We start from the raw sequence: 17167 nt of genomic DNA on the forward strand, positions 1-17167 counted from the left end.
TCTAGGGACGTAGATTCAAACCCAATGTTGTAGCTGATGAAATTTAAATTCAATGAATAAAAATTGAAAGCTAGGCCCAGCATTGGTGACCGTGACACAATCATCAATTGATGTAAAAGCCCATCTGGTTCACTATAGAGAAGCAGCTGAGGCTACCTCATTGAATGTTTTTAAGGCAGAGATAGAAAGATTTTTGAACAGTAAAGAAATTAAGGGTTATGTTGAGCGGGCAGGTAAGTGGAGCTGAGTCCACAAAAAGATCAGCCATGATCTTACTAAATGGCAGTGTAGGGTTGAGGGGCCAGATGGCCTACTCCTGCTCCTAATTCTTATGCTCTTGTAATGCCTCTTCGGAAAGGAATTCTGCCATCCTTACCTGGTCTGGCTTGCATGTGACTCCAGTAACATGGTTGACTCTTAAACTGCCCTCTTGAAATGTCCTACCAAGCTAATCAGTTCCAGAGTAATTGGCATGGGCAGCAAATGCTGACCTTGCCAGCAGCACCCACATTCCATGAAAGAATAAATTAGATCCAGCAGAAGTTGTAATGTGAGAAGTAGTTAACATTTCAGGTTGATGCCCTTTAATTAAACAGAATGCCCAATTTTCCTATTTTCCTTTTGCCCTTCTGCTTCTGTCATTTACATCTCCTTTTGATCCACCTTTTGCTTCTTTAGCTGCCTCACTGCCAACATCTTTTACCCTATATCATTATCACTCGGGTTATTTAATCTCTCCTGCCGCTTGTTTTTTTTTGCTCCCCCAATCTCAATTTTCCACTGCATCAGACTTGGGAGCCTGTAAATCTCTAACACGTTCCAACTCTGATAATAGGTTCTTGACTCTCCACAGCTGACTTTTTTAAACCTGTTGAATGGTTTCTAGTATTCTCTGTTGTTGTTCTGCATTTAGATATATCTACCCTATTTTGAACATCTTTCTGACATGATGTGTGGGAAGCAGAGATAAAATTAAAATACTGCCTGTGTAAATTTATTCCCTTTTGATCAAACTAACTAAAATCTACAGCACCATAGTACCATCTAGGGGTGGAGAAAAGTTGCACAATTGCGGGATTTTACCTTAAACAATACCAGCAATTTATATTTATATAACAACACCTTTAGTGTAATCAAATGGCCCAAGTGCTTCCCATGTATGACTCCAAGTCACATAAGGAGATATGAGGTTTGATGACCAACTGTCTGGCCAGAAAGTGTCTTAACAGAGGAAAGCAAGGTAGACAGGCTGTCAGAGAGATGTAGGGAAGGAACTCCAGAGCTTGGGCCCTAAGCAACCAAAAGCACAGCTACCAATGGTGGAAGGGTAATAACTGGGAATGCTCAAGAGGCCAGAATTAGCTGAGCGCAAATAACGGAGGGTTGTGGGGCTGGAATAGATTATAAAGGTAGCTAAGGGCAAGGCCACTGGATCTTTTAAGAATAAGGATGAGAATTTTAAAATCAAGATGTTGCTCAACTGGACAAGGTTAGTGAGCATGGGGTGATGAGGGAAATGGGACTTGCTGTGAGGTAAAACATGACCAGCAAAGCTTTGAATGACCTCAAGTTTACAGTGGGTAGAATGTGAGTGGTCAGCCAAGAGTGAACTGGAATAGTTAACTCTAGAAATAATGAAGGCATGTTTGAGAGTTTCAATAACAGATGAGTTAATAAAAAATAAAATACTGTGGATGCTGGAATCTGAAATATAACTAGAAAATGCTGGAAAATCTCAGCAGGACTAACGGCATCTGTGGAGAGAGGATAGAGTCAACATTTCAAGTCAAGATGACCTTCATCAGGGCTCAATAATGGGCTGAGATGGAATCAAAGAATCCCTATGGTATAGAAGGAGGCTATTTGGCCCATTGAGCTTGCACTGACAACAATCCTACCCAAGTCATACCCCCGTAACCCAGTATATTTACCCTGCTAATCCCCCTGACTCTAAGGGGCAATTTAGCATGGCCAATCAACCTTACATTCACATCTTTAAAGACTGTGGGAGGAAACCGGAGCACCCAGAGGAAACTCATGCAGACACAAAGAGAATTTGCAAACTCCACGCAGACAGTGACCCGAGGCTGGAATTGAACTCAGGTCTATGGCGCTGTGAGGCAACAGTGCCAACCATTGTGCCACCTCATGGACCTAATGGTTCCAGAGGAGCTTCCAGTGTCATTCCTGTTTTTCCCCCTTGTTTTCTTTTTCTGTTATTTCTATGTCATAAATTTTCTGTGCCACATGAGACCAATTCCTTCATTCTTATACAAATGGAATTCAATATAGAAAATGCTGTTCATGTGATTTTAGTGCCAGCATAATGAGTGTGGATTTTGTTTCCTGTATAGTAGTCAAAGTTTAAGTTTGATGATCCACAAAATCAATAAGTATGCGCTGTTTGTATTTTTATTCAGCTCTATTAAGGTAATATATGGCTGTGCAATGATGTGTAATTTAATTCCTTTGTGATTTTATTTTGCAGATGATTCATGAAAACCTGAATAAATCAGGCAACATCAGCAATAAACTGAAGGACAAAGCTTTACATATTTGCTTGGATGAATTAACAAATTTACTACACTGGTAATTTTTATAATAGCACTAAGTCCATTGTAGCCTGCTTTACAGTCACAAGTTTACAATCCCAGTAGCACTGGAGATTTTGTGCCAATATAACTACAATTGAGTTCTTGCCAAGGTAAACTTCCTACGGACTTCACAGAAATGATATCAAACAAAATTTAATACCAACTGTTCTTAAAAACAAAAAGAGGATATAAGTTCTAAATTTAGATTTGTATACTTTTTATATTGGAATTAAATGAGTGATTCCATCTATCAGAATTGTAGCATTTCATTTAATCATTCTTTATGTTGATAACATTTATTTCACCTTTAAAGGGTTGAATGTATTAATGAATTAAGACTTTTTCATCGATGTTTATCTTTAATAGCTTGTACATTATTATTTATATTTTACACTTAATATATTTTCATTAGAATTAAACTTTGAATTTGTTTTATTAGCTATCAACAGGCACTGAAGGACAAAAGAACAAGCATTCCAAACCCACTGCCATTTTTGATAGTAAGCGTCAACAGCTATATTGACATAAGGTAAATCTTCTTAATGACTGATATGAATAGTGTTGCCTCTTGGATATAGGGGTACTGATATTACAAACAAAGGCCAGAATTTTACCACTCTGCCCACCATGGGAAGCATAACGGGCAAAGGGCAGGCAATGGAAAGGTCTGTTGACCTCACGCAGATTTTACGGTTTCTAGACAAGGGAGCCTGTAAAATCCTGCCCAAATACTCTCAACTTATCACACAACCTACTTTATTATATCTTATCAAGTTACCACAAAAGTAACAAAACTCCATACAAAAGATATCAAAACTTTTTTACAACACAGTATTCATCCCCTGTCTTAATTCATTATACACAAAGTATCTGACCTACTTCATCTTCCACAAATTATTCAAAAAGTATTGAAAGCTTGACAAAAATAACCAACTCATGACTTGGACTTAGATACCATCCATGGCGAGGCAAGGTGATCAGACTGTCTCCCGATGGGCTTTGTTCCGATGTCTCAGAGTCCAGGACTTGGGGTCTTGTTGCTTATTCTGTGATGGTTGGTCCTGTGGGTTAATACTGTTGATGCTTCTTTGTTTCTCTTAAAGAGATCCTGCTGACACTGATGTGTCTTCAGTCACGTCCTCGCAGGACAGGCACTAATCAGTGTCACTGTCTTTTTGGTCACAAAGGCTTAGGGAGTCGTGTCTCCTCAAGGGGTCACATTTCTCTCAGGAACACGATACACAGGTTCTGAGTTCAATCATTGTCTGTTTAAGGCATAGCCAGAGCTACTGTCCAATCAGCTCTTGTGCCTAATCTTCACTGCGCTTCCTGTTCTTTCCTGATTGATAGGGTTAGCCTTTTTTAAACATCAGCCTTTGCTGGTTTCTTTGTGACTACCCATTAGGCTACAACAGTATAAAAATGTTATAATATATTCATATTAGTTGCAGTTTTAATGAAAAGAAGCCTGAAGGGCATCCAAAGTTCTCCATTGTCAATTAAGTACTTTTGAAATGTAGTTGCAGTTCCAACATAGGGGAAAAGTCAGCACTATTAGGTCTAACAAAGTGTGATTAGATGAATGCCTTATATTCATTTTTTTTTGGTGACATCAATTCAGGGTTAAATATTGCCAGAACACCGGTGGAACTGCCTTCTGTTTCTTCAGATAGTACCTTCGGATCTTTTATTTCTAATTCAGAGAGTATGTTGGATCTCCCATGAATGTAACATTCCACAAGTCCCGGACTGGTTTGTCAGTCTGGGTTATGTGCTGAACCCTCTGGAGAAACCCTTTGAGCTTGTTCTGTATTCAAGAAGATCATGGTTGATCTGTGACCTAACTTGAAACACCCATTGCTTCATATCTCTTAATATCTTTGGTTTAAAAAAAACTTTTCAATCATCAATTGTTTGTGATTTGTTGTTTGTAGAGAGTTTCAAATTTCTGCTATTCTTTGTGTGTAGAAGTATTTTCTAAATTCACTCCTGAAATATCCGCCTCCAGCTTTTGCTGGATTTAACTAATAGGGCTCCATGATATTGGATGTTGTTTGGGAAAGGCGCATTTCTCAAGAGTTCAAGAATGTAGATAGCTGGGAACAGGGGTTAAAGCTCTGAGACACTTTGTGTTGTATATCCCCTATTGTAGTGTACTGTTGTAGTGTATTGTAGTCTTATTATGTGTTTCTTTTAAGTTAATTTTTTTATTAATTGATTACACCAAGTTCCTCGCCAATTTGCAGATCTTTCCTCATACTGTACCAAATTGAAAATAAACGCCACTAAGAACCAGAGTTCCAAGTTGAGTTTTGGGATTCCCTCACACTTAACATCAGTGGGGTTTTTCCACATAAAGATAAAACTCTTGTGGATAGAAGTGATGATATTCAGCCTACATGTAGCTCAATCTTCTGGAGAAAACTGCAGTCCCCCCCCTTACCTAATAGTGGGTGACAGTGGTTAGCACTGCTGCCTCATTGCTCCAGGGGAGCCGGACGTGATTCCTAGCTTGGGTCACGGTCTGTGTAGAGTTTGCACATTCTCCCCGTATTTGCGTGAGTTTCCTCCAGGTGCTCTGGTTTCCTCCCACAGTCCAAAAGTGCATGCTAAATAGCCCTTTTGTGTCCTGGAATCTGTATGTTAAAGGGATTAGCAGGATAAATACGTAGAGTTACAGGGAAAGGGCCTGGGTGAGATTGTTGTCAGTGTAGGCTCGATGGACTGAATAGCCTCCTTCTGCATTGTAGGGTTTCCATGATTACAGCACCTCATTGCCTTTTTATTAATTCCCAAAGGTTTTTTCTATTACTCTACCTGAAAGGCCATTCCAGGTATTTTTATGTGAAGAACTGATGAAACTCTGAATGTGCCTGTCACCAGTTTGCATGTATGTGCCCATGTCCTGCTGTTGTTGTGTATAGTGAAACCGTTTTCAGATTTCTAATTTGTTCTGTTTATATTTTATGTACTTTTCAATGGTTGTCTCCTTTTAAAACAGAACAGTCGACATGTTTCTAATTTGTCCCCATTTTTCAGCTGATTAACACTAGGAATTCTGGTGTGGTTCTTCTCTAGACTGTATTCAGGTCTTGGATGTTTCTAGGAAAGTTTTCCTCCTGCTGCTGCTGTCCCATTTATCCCTCAAACATTGCAGGTCCTTTGGCCCAACCACTTTTGTTGATCCTTCTTCGCCAATGAAGAGTAGCTGGAAATTCCATGTGTCCACCTTGTTCCCATCCCTGTTATTCTCCTGTTCTTTTTTTTAAGTAACCATATAACCTGATAAAAATTGACTAGGTCTTTGTTTCAACCATTATTTCTGGTAGTAGTTTCCACTGACTGTAAAAATGTTGTTCTTGCTGCTGTCCTAAATTTCTTTCTTTGTGGATGAAATCTTGAACCCACGTTTATCGGTGGGGGCTCAAGATCTGGACGTCATAGTTCCTCCAACTTCAGACCTTGCCAACATCATCAGGTCCATGACCATAGTGAGCGTGAACCTATTTTGCACGCATTTAAATATTATTAATCCATCGCCTCGCAGTAACCTCACCACTCCCACCCTTGTATATTGACTGTGCCAATGTGACGTCACAACAGCATGGTTTACACCAAGTTCATGTGTGAGCCTGATGTGGGGTTTCCTGGGGTATAGAGGTAAGTATAGCCACCAGGGAATGAGGGACATAACCAGGTAGCACATAACCAGGCAGTGCCCTGGAAATGCTCTGGCACTACCTTTTGGTAAGAAGTCTCACAACGCCGGGTTAGAGTCCAACCCTAGAGTCCATCTCGATATCATGACTACCTTTTGGCACAGATTGGCACTGCCAGGTGACACCAGTGTAAGTCTCATGGGGGTGAGGAGGAAGGTGGAGGTTAAATGCTGCTGTGCTTTCGAGCTGGCAGCATTCCAGTGAGCAAGATGCCAGTGATCATCATCGCACTGGGGTGGATGGCATGTCTGATTGGGGGCAGGGGGAAGAGGGGCCGATGATCGTGGGGGAGTGGTGGTGAAAGGAAGGGACTGATTATCACGGTGGGAGGGATGTCAGAATGAATGCTCGGTCCAGTTGGAGTGGGGAGATGAGGGAAGGAACTGAGGCCTCAGTGGTGGGTGGGGGAGATTTATTGGAGTTCTGATCAGGGCACCCTTTAAAGATGGCACCTCGATCTCTGAGCCGCTGGGTTTTGACAGTGTATTTTAATCACGCCCTCTCTATGACAGCGCGAATCATGCCCCCTTGATTTTTTTGGCAAATGTGGCAGAATCTGGAGAGAAAACCGACTTGGTTTCTCGCCAGAAGCAACACTCTATCATTTATTGGTAAGATCTCACCCAATCAATATTTATGTGCCCCCCTCCTTGTTCTCGCTTTTCTCAATTATTATAAGCAATCTGTTTCTATCTGCCCTGTTCCTTCATTGTTTTAAATACTTCGTTGAAATTACCCTTTAACCTCAAACAAAAAGCAATAAAATGTGCATGCTGAATAAACTACCAAAAAGGCAGAGGAAAATATCGCCCAGTGTTGCCACATAATATGTACACCAGGTGGCACTGAAAAAGCATAGTTTGACATCTAAAACTTCAAGAATACAAACTACCCATCACATTTACAAATTTATTCTCCACACCCAATAACCGATCTCTCATTCATTGTCATTATTCCATACGTTGAACGCTGATTATCTTTTATCTCCCTCCTTCACGGCTGCAGGGTATACGTAAAGACTCTTAAGCAGGACAATGATGGACATGCCGGCAAAGTAGAAGAGACATTGAACAAAGTTGTACAAGAACTCAATGAAATTCTCTTAAAATACATTGTGCTTCAGGTGGAGGTATGTTGGGAACGGGGTGCTCAAATATTTCATATATCAACAAAACACTACTGTAATTGGATACTTTATTTTCTAGCATAGGTTTAAGAAGCTCATGGACAGGAAATGGCTTTCCAATAGTGAGAATTTTAATCAGATAATAAGTATCGCTGAAAAATATTGTGAAGAGCTCAAGAAAATGAAACAAGACAATTACCAGGTATATTTTTTACATTTCAAATATGAAGCATTTCAATTGGCAAATGCTGTAAAAAGAATAACTATTTAAAATAATTGAAAATTAATTATCTCTGTTTAAATGAAAGATCCTGATATCTGATGTCCACTCTTGGTTCGTTAAAGAGTATGTTACACAAATCCTGAAACTGTACCTTCACTGCAAATCATCTAGCAAACGTGACAAAGCATCAAATAAGATTAGGAAAGAATTGGGAACAATAAATAACATGTATGAAGAATGCGTAAGTAATATAACTATTTTATGTTGATTTTAATTGTTGGGTTTTGCTGGAAGATTTTATTTATGCTCCAATTGGCACACCTCAGTCCTGACTTCCCCAGGTGAGCTGAAGCCTGTTCAAACACAATTCATCCACTGTGTATAGGCCAGTTTGTTAAAAAGGTAAACCTTCCTTCAGAACACATACCAGTCATAAATCTAACAATGACCCTGTTTGTCATATTTATGTACTTTGCATCCTCTTTGCGTGCTTATCTAATGGAACATTGCAAAGATACTTAACATCTTCTTAACATTTAGCCATTGTACTAGACAATGGTTCACTACAAAGCTTGGTTCTCACAGTTTGTCATTTACAGTTTCTAAGTGCTTTATTAGTCACTTGACAAGCATAAATGGACTACTATTGAAGGTGCAACAGGATGGCCTGCTAATACTTTTGCTACTAATTAAATCACATTCTAAAGTTTATTTATTAGTCACAAGTAAGGCTTACATTAACAGTGCAATGAAGTTACTGTGAAATTCTCCTAGTCGCCACAGTCCGGCGCCTGTTCAGGTCAATGCACCTAACCAAAATGTGGGAGGAAACCCACACAGACATGGGGAGAACATGCAAACTCCACACAGACAGTGACCCAGGCCGGGAATCAAATCCGGGTCCCTGGTGCTGTGAAGCAGCAGTGCTAAGCACTCTGCTACTGTGCCACCCTAAACTGTCCCTCAAGTTGTATAGTTGAAAGCCATGTTGGTATCCTTCATCCCTGTTCCTTCATATGAAAAAGCAATCTTTTTTTCTGGTTCTTTGCCAAAGCAGGAATGAAGGCCATAGATATTCAGTTAGCTATATTATGAAGTCATTGATAAGTAGTGCTTTAAATTACCTGATCTGTATCTTGTTCCAATACTCATTATTACTTCTAAACTCTAGCCTTATTTAAAATTTGTTAATTTTCTAAAAATAATTATTCCTTTAATTTTTGAAATTAAATGGTTCCTAAATTTAGCAAACTCTGATGAAAAGTGTAGTTTAAAAATATATTTTTGCTTGGGGAACCCTCCTGCAAATATTAACAAGCTTTTGGAGACCTCCAACGCATATTGACTCTGCCAAACCTGTCTGAAATTCCAAAAGACTGTCAGATAATTAAAGAAAATTACTCATTATGGGTAGCACATTGGCTGGTGCCACTGCTTCACAGCTCCAAGAACCTGGGTTTGATTGGTGAGTATCTGTATAAAGTTTGTACATTCTCCCCAAATCTGCGTTGATTGCCTCCGGGTGCACCTATTTCCTCCCACAGCCCAAAGATGTGCAGCCGACATGGATTGGCCATGCTAAATTGGCCCTTAGTGTCTCAAGATGTGTAGATTAGGGGGATTAGTGGGGTAAATGCATGGGGATATGGGGATAGGGGTGGGGGTTGGACCTTGTTAAGATGCTCTGTCGCAGATTCAGTGCAGACTGGGCCAAACGGTCTCCTACACTATATGGATCTATGATATCATGGCAGATTTTATCGTTACAATACAATAATTGAAATGAGTTATTAAGACCAAAAGATATAGGAGCAGAATTGGGCCATTCGGCCCATTGACGCTGCTCCACCATTCAATCATGACTGACAAGTTTCTCAACCCCATTCTCCCACCTTTTCTCTCTAACTTTTGATTTCCTTACATAAGAACATAAGAAATAGGAGCAGGAGTAGGCCATCTAGCCCTTCGAGCCTGCCCCGCCATTCAATAAGATCATGGCTGATCTGTCATGGCTCAGTTCCACATTCCCGCCCTCTCCCCATAACCCTTAATCCCCTCGCTTATCAAAAACCCATCAACCCGCGTCTTAAAAATATTTAGCGAGGCAGCCTCCACCACTTCAACAGGCAGAGAATTCCAGAGATTCACCACCCTTTGAGTGAAGAAGTTCCTCCTCAACTCCGTTCTAAACCGCCCCCCCTTTATCTTGAGGCTGTGCCCCCTAGTCCTACTGTCCTTTCTGAGTGGGAAGAGTCTCTCCACCTCTATCCTATCCATCCCATTCATCATCTTATACGTCTCAATGAGATCTCCCCTCATTCTTCTAAACTCTAACGAGTACAAGCCTAGTTTATTCAGCCTGTCCTCATAGCTCAACCCCCTCAACTCTGGCATCAGCCTAGTAAACCTCCTCTGCACTCCCTCCAAGGCCAAAATATCCTTGCGCAAGTGCGGCGACCAAAACTGCACACAGTACTCCAGCTGCGGCCTCACCAATGCCCTATACAGCTGCAGCAAGACCTCCCTACTTTTATATTCAATCCCCCTCGCTATGAAGGCCAGCATCCCATTAGCCTTCCTGACCACCTGCTGCACCTGCAGGCTGGGTTTTTGCGACTCATGCACAAGGACCCCGAGGTCCCTCTGCACCGTCAAGAATCTATCTAGTTCTTACCAATCAAGAATCTATCTATCTCTGTCTTAAATATACACAATGACATGGCCTCCATAGCCTTCTGTGGCAATGAATTCCAAAGATTCTACCTCAGGCTGAAGAAATTCCTCCTCATCTCAGTTCTAAAGTGTTGTCTCTTTACTCTGAGGTTGTGCCCTCGGACCCTAATCTCTCCTTTAATGGAAACATCTTCCCCACATCCACTCTATCCAGGCCTTTCAATATTCTGTAAGTTTCAATGAGATCCCCCCTCATCTTTCTAAACTCCTCCATCAAGTATAAACCCAAAGTCCTTAAATACTCCTCATATGTCAAGCTTTTCATTCCTGAGATAACTCATGAACCTTCTCTCGGCCTTCTCCAAGGCCAGCACATCTTTCCTTATACGCGGGGCCTAAAATTGCTCACCATATTCCAACTGTGGTCTGACCACAGCCTTATATTAGGAAGTAAACAAGTGTATAAATAGGACCTCAGAATAAAATAACATGTTTTGGGAATGGATTAATCAGCTAAAGGCATAGCAATCAAGTAGCAATTTCTAGTGAAAATATAGTTCTAAAAATATAGATATTTGTTATGATGACTCAGAAATGCATAAATTACTTGCTTGTAAATTTTGGTGTCAATCAGTAGTTGTGCAATAGAAGGCAAAGTTTAAAAGAAGTGCTTGTAGAGTGCATCAGTACGAGTAATCACTTTTTAGATGAAGGCAAAATACTGCGGATGCTGGAATCTGAAACAAAAACAGAAAATGTTGGAGAAACTCAGCAGGTCTGACAACATCTGTGGAGAGAGAATAGAGTCAACGTTTCAAATCTGGATGACCTCTCGTCAGGGCTGAATGCTAGGAATGCCTTCCCTGAAGAAGTCCTGATCTTCTCTCCAACTCTGAAGAGTCATCCAGATTCGAAGCGTTGGCTTTATTCTGTCTCCACAGATCCTGTCAGACCTGCTGAGTTTCTAGAACATTCATAATTTTTTAGATAGTGGATATATTAACCAAACTTCTTGTTTTTCAGGGCAGTGCTGCTTCATGGCTTTTTCCAGTAACTCAAGATCTGTCTGATTTTATTGGTTCAAATGAAAATGAACTTGAGACAAAACTGAACACCTTATATACGGACTATCCAGATATTAGGTAAATTGGTCTGCTTGGTACTGAAACATTTTGTCAAATCATGTTTCTAAGATGCATTAAAGGCTTTATGATTTCTTTATCTTTAGCTCTCCCAACACAGAAATTGTGTGCTGAATTTGGAGACATTTTACTCCTGCAGCTTGGAATGCCCCTACATTAGTTTAAACCATAGAAATGTTTGAATTATTTATGATAACTTTTGCTAATGCATAATTAATCATAAAAGTGCACGTGGCTAAGGTTTCATGTTGTCTCGTCCCTGTCCTCTGGTTACTAACTCTGCACCCAATATTTGCCATTTAGCCTAAACTTCCTTGGTGTTTGTCTGTTCTTGGCTACTGTGCTGAACTTGAGCCCAGTACATTTATCTCTCTTTATTCTTTTAAGGGATATAGACATCACTGGCTAGTCCAGAATTTAATGCATATCCCTAATTGCCCTCGCCTTTGAGAAGGTAGCGGTGAACCAACAAAGCCCAGACCCTCACGCAAACCAGCCTCCCATCCATTGACTCTGTCTATGCTTCCCGCTGCTTTAGGAAAGCAGCCAGCATAATCAAGAACCCTATACACCCCAGACATTCTCTCTTCCACCTTCTCCCATCGGGAAAAAGATACAAAAGTCTAAGGTCACATACCAATTGACTCAAGAATTAATTCTTTTCTGCTGCCATCAGACTTTTGAATGGACCTACTTCATATTAAGCTGATCTTCCTCTGCACCCTAGTTGTGACTATAACAGAACATTGTACACCTTCTCCTTTCCTTCTCTATGAATGGTATGCTTTGTCTGTATAGCACGCAAGAAACAATATTTTTCACTGTATACTAATACATGTGACAATAAATCAAATCAAAAGTCAGATCCAGTACAAATATACCTACAGTGCTGTTAGGAGGAGTGTTCCAGGAATTTGGCCCAGCAACAATTCAGAAACGGCAATATAGTTCCAAGTCAGGATGGTGTGGGACTTGGAGAGGAACTTGCGCATGGTGTTATTCTGAGGTTGTGAGTTTGGAAGGCGTTTTGTGAGTTTGTGAAGTGCATCTTATAGATAGTGCATGCTGTTGCCACTGTGCATCAGTGGTAGAGGGATGAATGCTTAAAGTAGGGGGTGGGCTGCCAGTCAAATGGATTGCTTTGTCCTGATGGTATTGAGCTTCTTGAGTGTTATTGGAGCTGTGCTCATCCAGGCAAGCACTTGGCATGGTTTGTGGATGGTGGACTGGTTAAGGGGAGTCAGGAGTTGAGTCACTCACCACAGAATTCCCAACCTCTGACCTGATCATGTAGTCACCAGTATTTATTTGACGGGTCCAGTTCAGTTTCTGGCCAGTGGTAATACTCAGGATGTCCACAGCGAGTGATTCAGCGATGCTTACTGCCATTGAATGTCAAAGGAAAATGATTAGGTTCTCTCTTGTTAAAAATGGTCATTGTCTGGCACTTGCGCGGTGGGAATGCTTCTTGCCATTTAGCCCAGGCATGAATGTTGTCCAGATCTTGCGACATGTGGATGTTCAGTACCTGAGGTGTTGTGAATGTTGTTGAACATTTGTGCAATCATCCGGAAACATCCTTACTTCTGACCTTACGATGAAGGGAAAGTCACTGAAGAAGGAGGTGAAGATGGTTGAGCCTTGGACACTGCCATCAGAAATTCCTGCAGTGAAATCCTGGAATTGAGTGATTAACTGTCAACAACCATAGTCATTTTCCTATAACTTCAACCAGTGGAGATCTCTCCTCCAACACCTCCGCAACCCCCCCCCCCTCCCCCAACTTCCCCATTGAATTCAGTTTTGCTCGGGCTCCTTGATGTTACAGTCAGAGTCAGAGTGTCTTACAGCACAGAAAGAGGCCCTTAGGCCCATTGGGTCTGCACCAGCCATCAAGCCTCTATCCCATTTTCCCAGCATGCTCTTCTATCATCTTGAACCACTTCCAAGTTCTCATCTGAATTGTGGTAAAGCTTTCCCGCCCTCTCAGGCAGCAGTTCCAGATTCCTCTGGGTGGAAAAGGTTTCTCCTCAAATCGTAGCACTGTACAGCACGGAAGGGACCCGACAGCCCGTGAGTCCACCCTGACACATTGGAAACACCTGAACTCCCACCTGCCAACACCATGTCTTGAATGTTACAACAAGCCAAGTGTTCATCCATGTACTTTTTAAAAGGATGCGAGGCAACCCAACTCCACCATTCTTCCAGGCACTCACTCAAATGCTGCCTTGATGTCAAAGGCAGTAAAAGCTCTCGCATCACCCCTTATCCATATTTGGACCAAGGCTGTAGTGAGGTCAGGTGCTGATTGGCCATGGCAGAACAAATATTCAGCATCCGTGAGCAGCTTATTGCTGAGTAAGTGCCACTTTACAGCACTGATGACAATCCCTTCCATCGTTTTGCTGATGATTGTGAGTAAGTTGATGGCGTGGCAGTTGGTTGGGTTGGATTTGTCCTGCTTTTTGTCGATAAAATATGCCGAGAAAATTTCCCAAATTGCCAACTAGAAGCCAGTTGTACCTCTACTGGGGCAGCTTAGCTAGGGATGTGGATATATCGGGAGCTGTCAGAATGCCAGCAAGGTCCATAGCCTTTGCAGTATCTTCAATTGATTCATGATATCACATGGAGTGAATCACCTGGCTGAAAACTGACATCTAGGTTGCTAGGAGCCCATCTGAGAAGGTTGAGATGGATACTTTGGTACTTCTGACTGACGATGGTTGCAATTGCGCTGTTGTGCTGGGCTCTCCCATCGTTGCAGATGGGGATATCTGTGGAATCTTCTCTTATTATTAGTTGATTAATTGTCCACTGCCATTCATAACTGAATGTGGCTGGACTACAGAGCTTGAATCTGATCCATTGATTGTGGGATCACTTAGCTCTGTCTATCATGTGCTGCCTTTGCTGGTTGGCAAGCAAGTAGTCCTGTGTTGTAATTTCACAAGGTTGACACCTCATTTTTAGGTAAGGTGTTGGTATTGTTCCTGGCATGCCTGCCTGCACTTTTCATTTTGATCCCCTGGCTTGATGGCAGTGATAGAGTAAGGGTTATGCCAGGCCACAAAATTACAGATTATGTCTCGTGGGTTCCAAGTTTTGAGTTGCTAGATCTGTTCTAAATAATCTCCTTCACATGGTGGCAGTGCCATGCAACACAATGGACAGCATCCTCAGTGTGAAGATATGATATAATCTCTGCAAAGCCAGTGCGGTCAATCCTCGTAATTTTATCATGAACCAATTAATGTGCAGTGCATAGGTTGGTAAGGACAAGGTCAAGTCGGTTCTTCCCTCTTAGTGGTTCTCTCACCTGCTACAGATCAAGTCTAGCAGCTTTGTCCTTTGGGACTCTGCTAGCTCGATCACTAATGATGCAACAGTGCCACTCTTGGCTCTGCAGCAAGAGTATGCCCTTGCCACCCATCTTCCAAATGGTGTTTAACATCTGCTGAGTGGGTGGGGGTGATCGATGGTCACCAACAAGAGGTTTCCTTGACCATGTTTGACCTGATGCCATGAGACTTCGTGGAGTCCAGAGTATGCTCAGGGAAACTGTCCAAATTTAGGGGCGACACAGTGGCACAGTGGTTAACACTGCTGCTTCACAGCTCCAGGGACCTGAGTTCGATTCCCGGCTTGGGTCACTGTCTGTGTAGAGTTTGCACGTTCTCCCTGTGTCGTCCGTGTACTCCAGTTTCCTTCCACAGTACAAAGATGGGTGGATTAGGTGCATTGGCCATGCAAAATTGTCCCTTAATATCCTGGGGTGCATAGGTTAGAGGGATTAGCAGGGTAAATATGTGGGGTTACCAGGAGAGGGCCTGGGTGGGATTGTTGTTGGTGCAGACTTGATAGGCTGAATGGCGTCCTTCTGCACTGTAGGGATTCTATGATTCTAAGTTTTATATAGCACTATTCTGCCAACTCTGGTGGATTCGTAATGCTGGTGGGACAGAACCTTCCACACACCTGATGAAGGAACACTGTTTCCGAAAGCTTGTGAGATTACTATCAAATAAACTGGTTGAACTCTAACCTAGTGTTGAGACTTCTTGCTGGGAATAGAACTGACCAGAGGTGGTGATGACGGTGCCTTGGACATAGTCTGCAAGGTATGATAATGTCAAGCTGTTTTTTGATGATCTTAAGGCAGCTTTCCTAATTTTGGCACAAGTCCCCAAATTAAGAGAAAGATTTTGCAGCGTCAACAGGGTTTGGTTTGCCATAGTTGTCCATCCAGTTACATTCCTTATTGACTTAACTGTATCAGTTTGTTTGAATAAGAGGTTTACTATCCCATTTCAAGAATCAACCACATTGCTGTGGTATAGGTCAGACCATTTAAGGACATCAGATTTCCTTTCTTTGAGGTCATTAGTGAAATAGATGAGTTTTTAACCATGATTTCAAATTTAATAATTAAACTTAAATTCCACCAGCTGCCGTGGTGGGATTTGAACCTAGGTTTCCTTAACATTTTCCTCGGCCTCTGGATTACTAGTCCTGTGATGTTACCATTACGCTCCTGCCACCACCTTCCAATTACAGTCCTCTCTTTTGACTTTTCCATACTCTCACTGATCTCTCCACCTCCCAGCTATTCACTCCACTCGATTCCTATCCCACTCCACCTTGGCTTCCTTTGCTCCTGTTGCCATCACCTTTAATCTCTATTAAACTGTTACCCTTTCTGTATCTTGCTGAATGTTGAAAAATTTTTTGTTTTTGTATTGATTCTTCTAACATTTGGTGTACCCTCTACCTTACAGAGAAGAACATGTTTCAGCCCTTCTTTATTTCCGTGGGATCACAAGAGGGAAAAAGAAAAACAACTTACTGAAATATTTCAACCAATTGGAAAATGATTCAGAAGGTTCAGCAACAGAAGCCCGCCATTCACTTTTTGAACAAATTGTTGTCAGTGGACCAGTGAGCTGCATGCCTTCATTTATTTGAAATCAAAATTATATCCATAAGTTTAATGGATCGGTCTCAAATATTCCAAACATCCTTGGGTATAATGTAAGATTCCTCCAAAACTTGACAGCTACAAAAATTACTTTCGTCATTTGCAATGTAAAGCAATTCTTAAATCGATACTTTTTTTAAAAAAACTTCTTAGATCTCCTAAGATGTATATTGGCCACACTTCTATTATGTCCAATGTGTTTTAATTGTTCCACTAACAATAACTACATACAGCTCCTGCTCTGACCAAGACCACAAGAAACTACAAAGGGTTGAGAACGTAGCCCAGCCCATCGTGCAAACCAGCCTCCCACCCATTGGCTCTGTCTACACCTGCTGCTACCTCGGAAAAGCAGCCAGCATATTCAAAGACCCCTCGCATCCCAAACATTCTCTCTTCCACCCTCTTCCATCAGGAAAAAGGTACAAAAGTCTGAGAACACGTACCAACCAAGTCAAAAACAGTTTCTTTCCTGCTGCCATCAGACTTTTGAATGGACCAACCGTCACCCACCCCCGCGCCCCCCCCCCCACATTTACCCCATGAACAGTATGTTTTGGCTGTATAGTGCACAAGAAACAATACTTTTCACTGTATCCCTATACATGTGACAATCAAATCAGATATACTGATGACAGTGTGTCTGTTTCATTGAAAAGCAGAATTTAAATATTTGTGACTGAGATTCTTTAATAATGAATTCCATCAG

The 17167-nt window shown here is 41.5% G+C and overlaps 1 protein-coding gene across 1 annotated transcript in view; it reads left to right on the top strand.

Moving 5' to 3' along the window:
* LOC145352235 (exocyst complex component 3-like) overlaps positions 1-16959 on the top strand; it is a 46018-nt gene extending 29059 nt beyond the window's left edge. Inside the window, exons 5-11 of the mRNA XM_080201976.1 lie at positions 2489-2589; positions 3034-3123; positions 7319-7442; positions 7519-7641; positions 7748-7903; positions 11359-11477; positions 16259-16959. Coding sequence (XP_080058102.1) covers positions 2489-2589; positions 3034-3123; positions 7319-7442; positions 7519-7641; positions 7748-7903; positions 11359-11477; positions 16259-16445 — 900 coding nt within the window. The 3' untranslated portion in view covers positions 16446-16959. The remainder of the gene's footprint in view (positions 1-2488; positions 2590-3033; positions 3124-7318; positions 7443-7518; positions 7642-7747; positions 7904-11358; positions 11478-16258) is intronic.
* The last annotated feature ends 208 nt before the right edge of the window (positions 16960-17167 follow it).

Source organism: Carcharhinus amblyrhynchos, chromosome 14 (genome assembly GCF_965287045.1).
Source record: "Carcharhinus amblyrhynchos chromosome 14, sCarAmb.v2.hapA, whole genome shotgun sequence".
Classification (NCBI taxonomy): domain Eukaryota; kingdom Metazoa; phylum Chordata; class Chondrichthyes; order Carcharhiniformes; family Carcharhinidae; genus Carcharhinus; species Carcharhinus amblyrhynchos.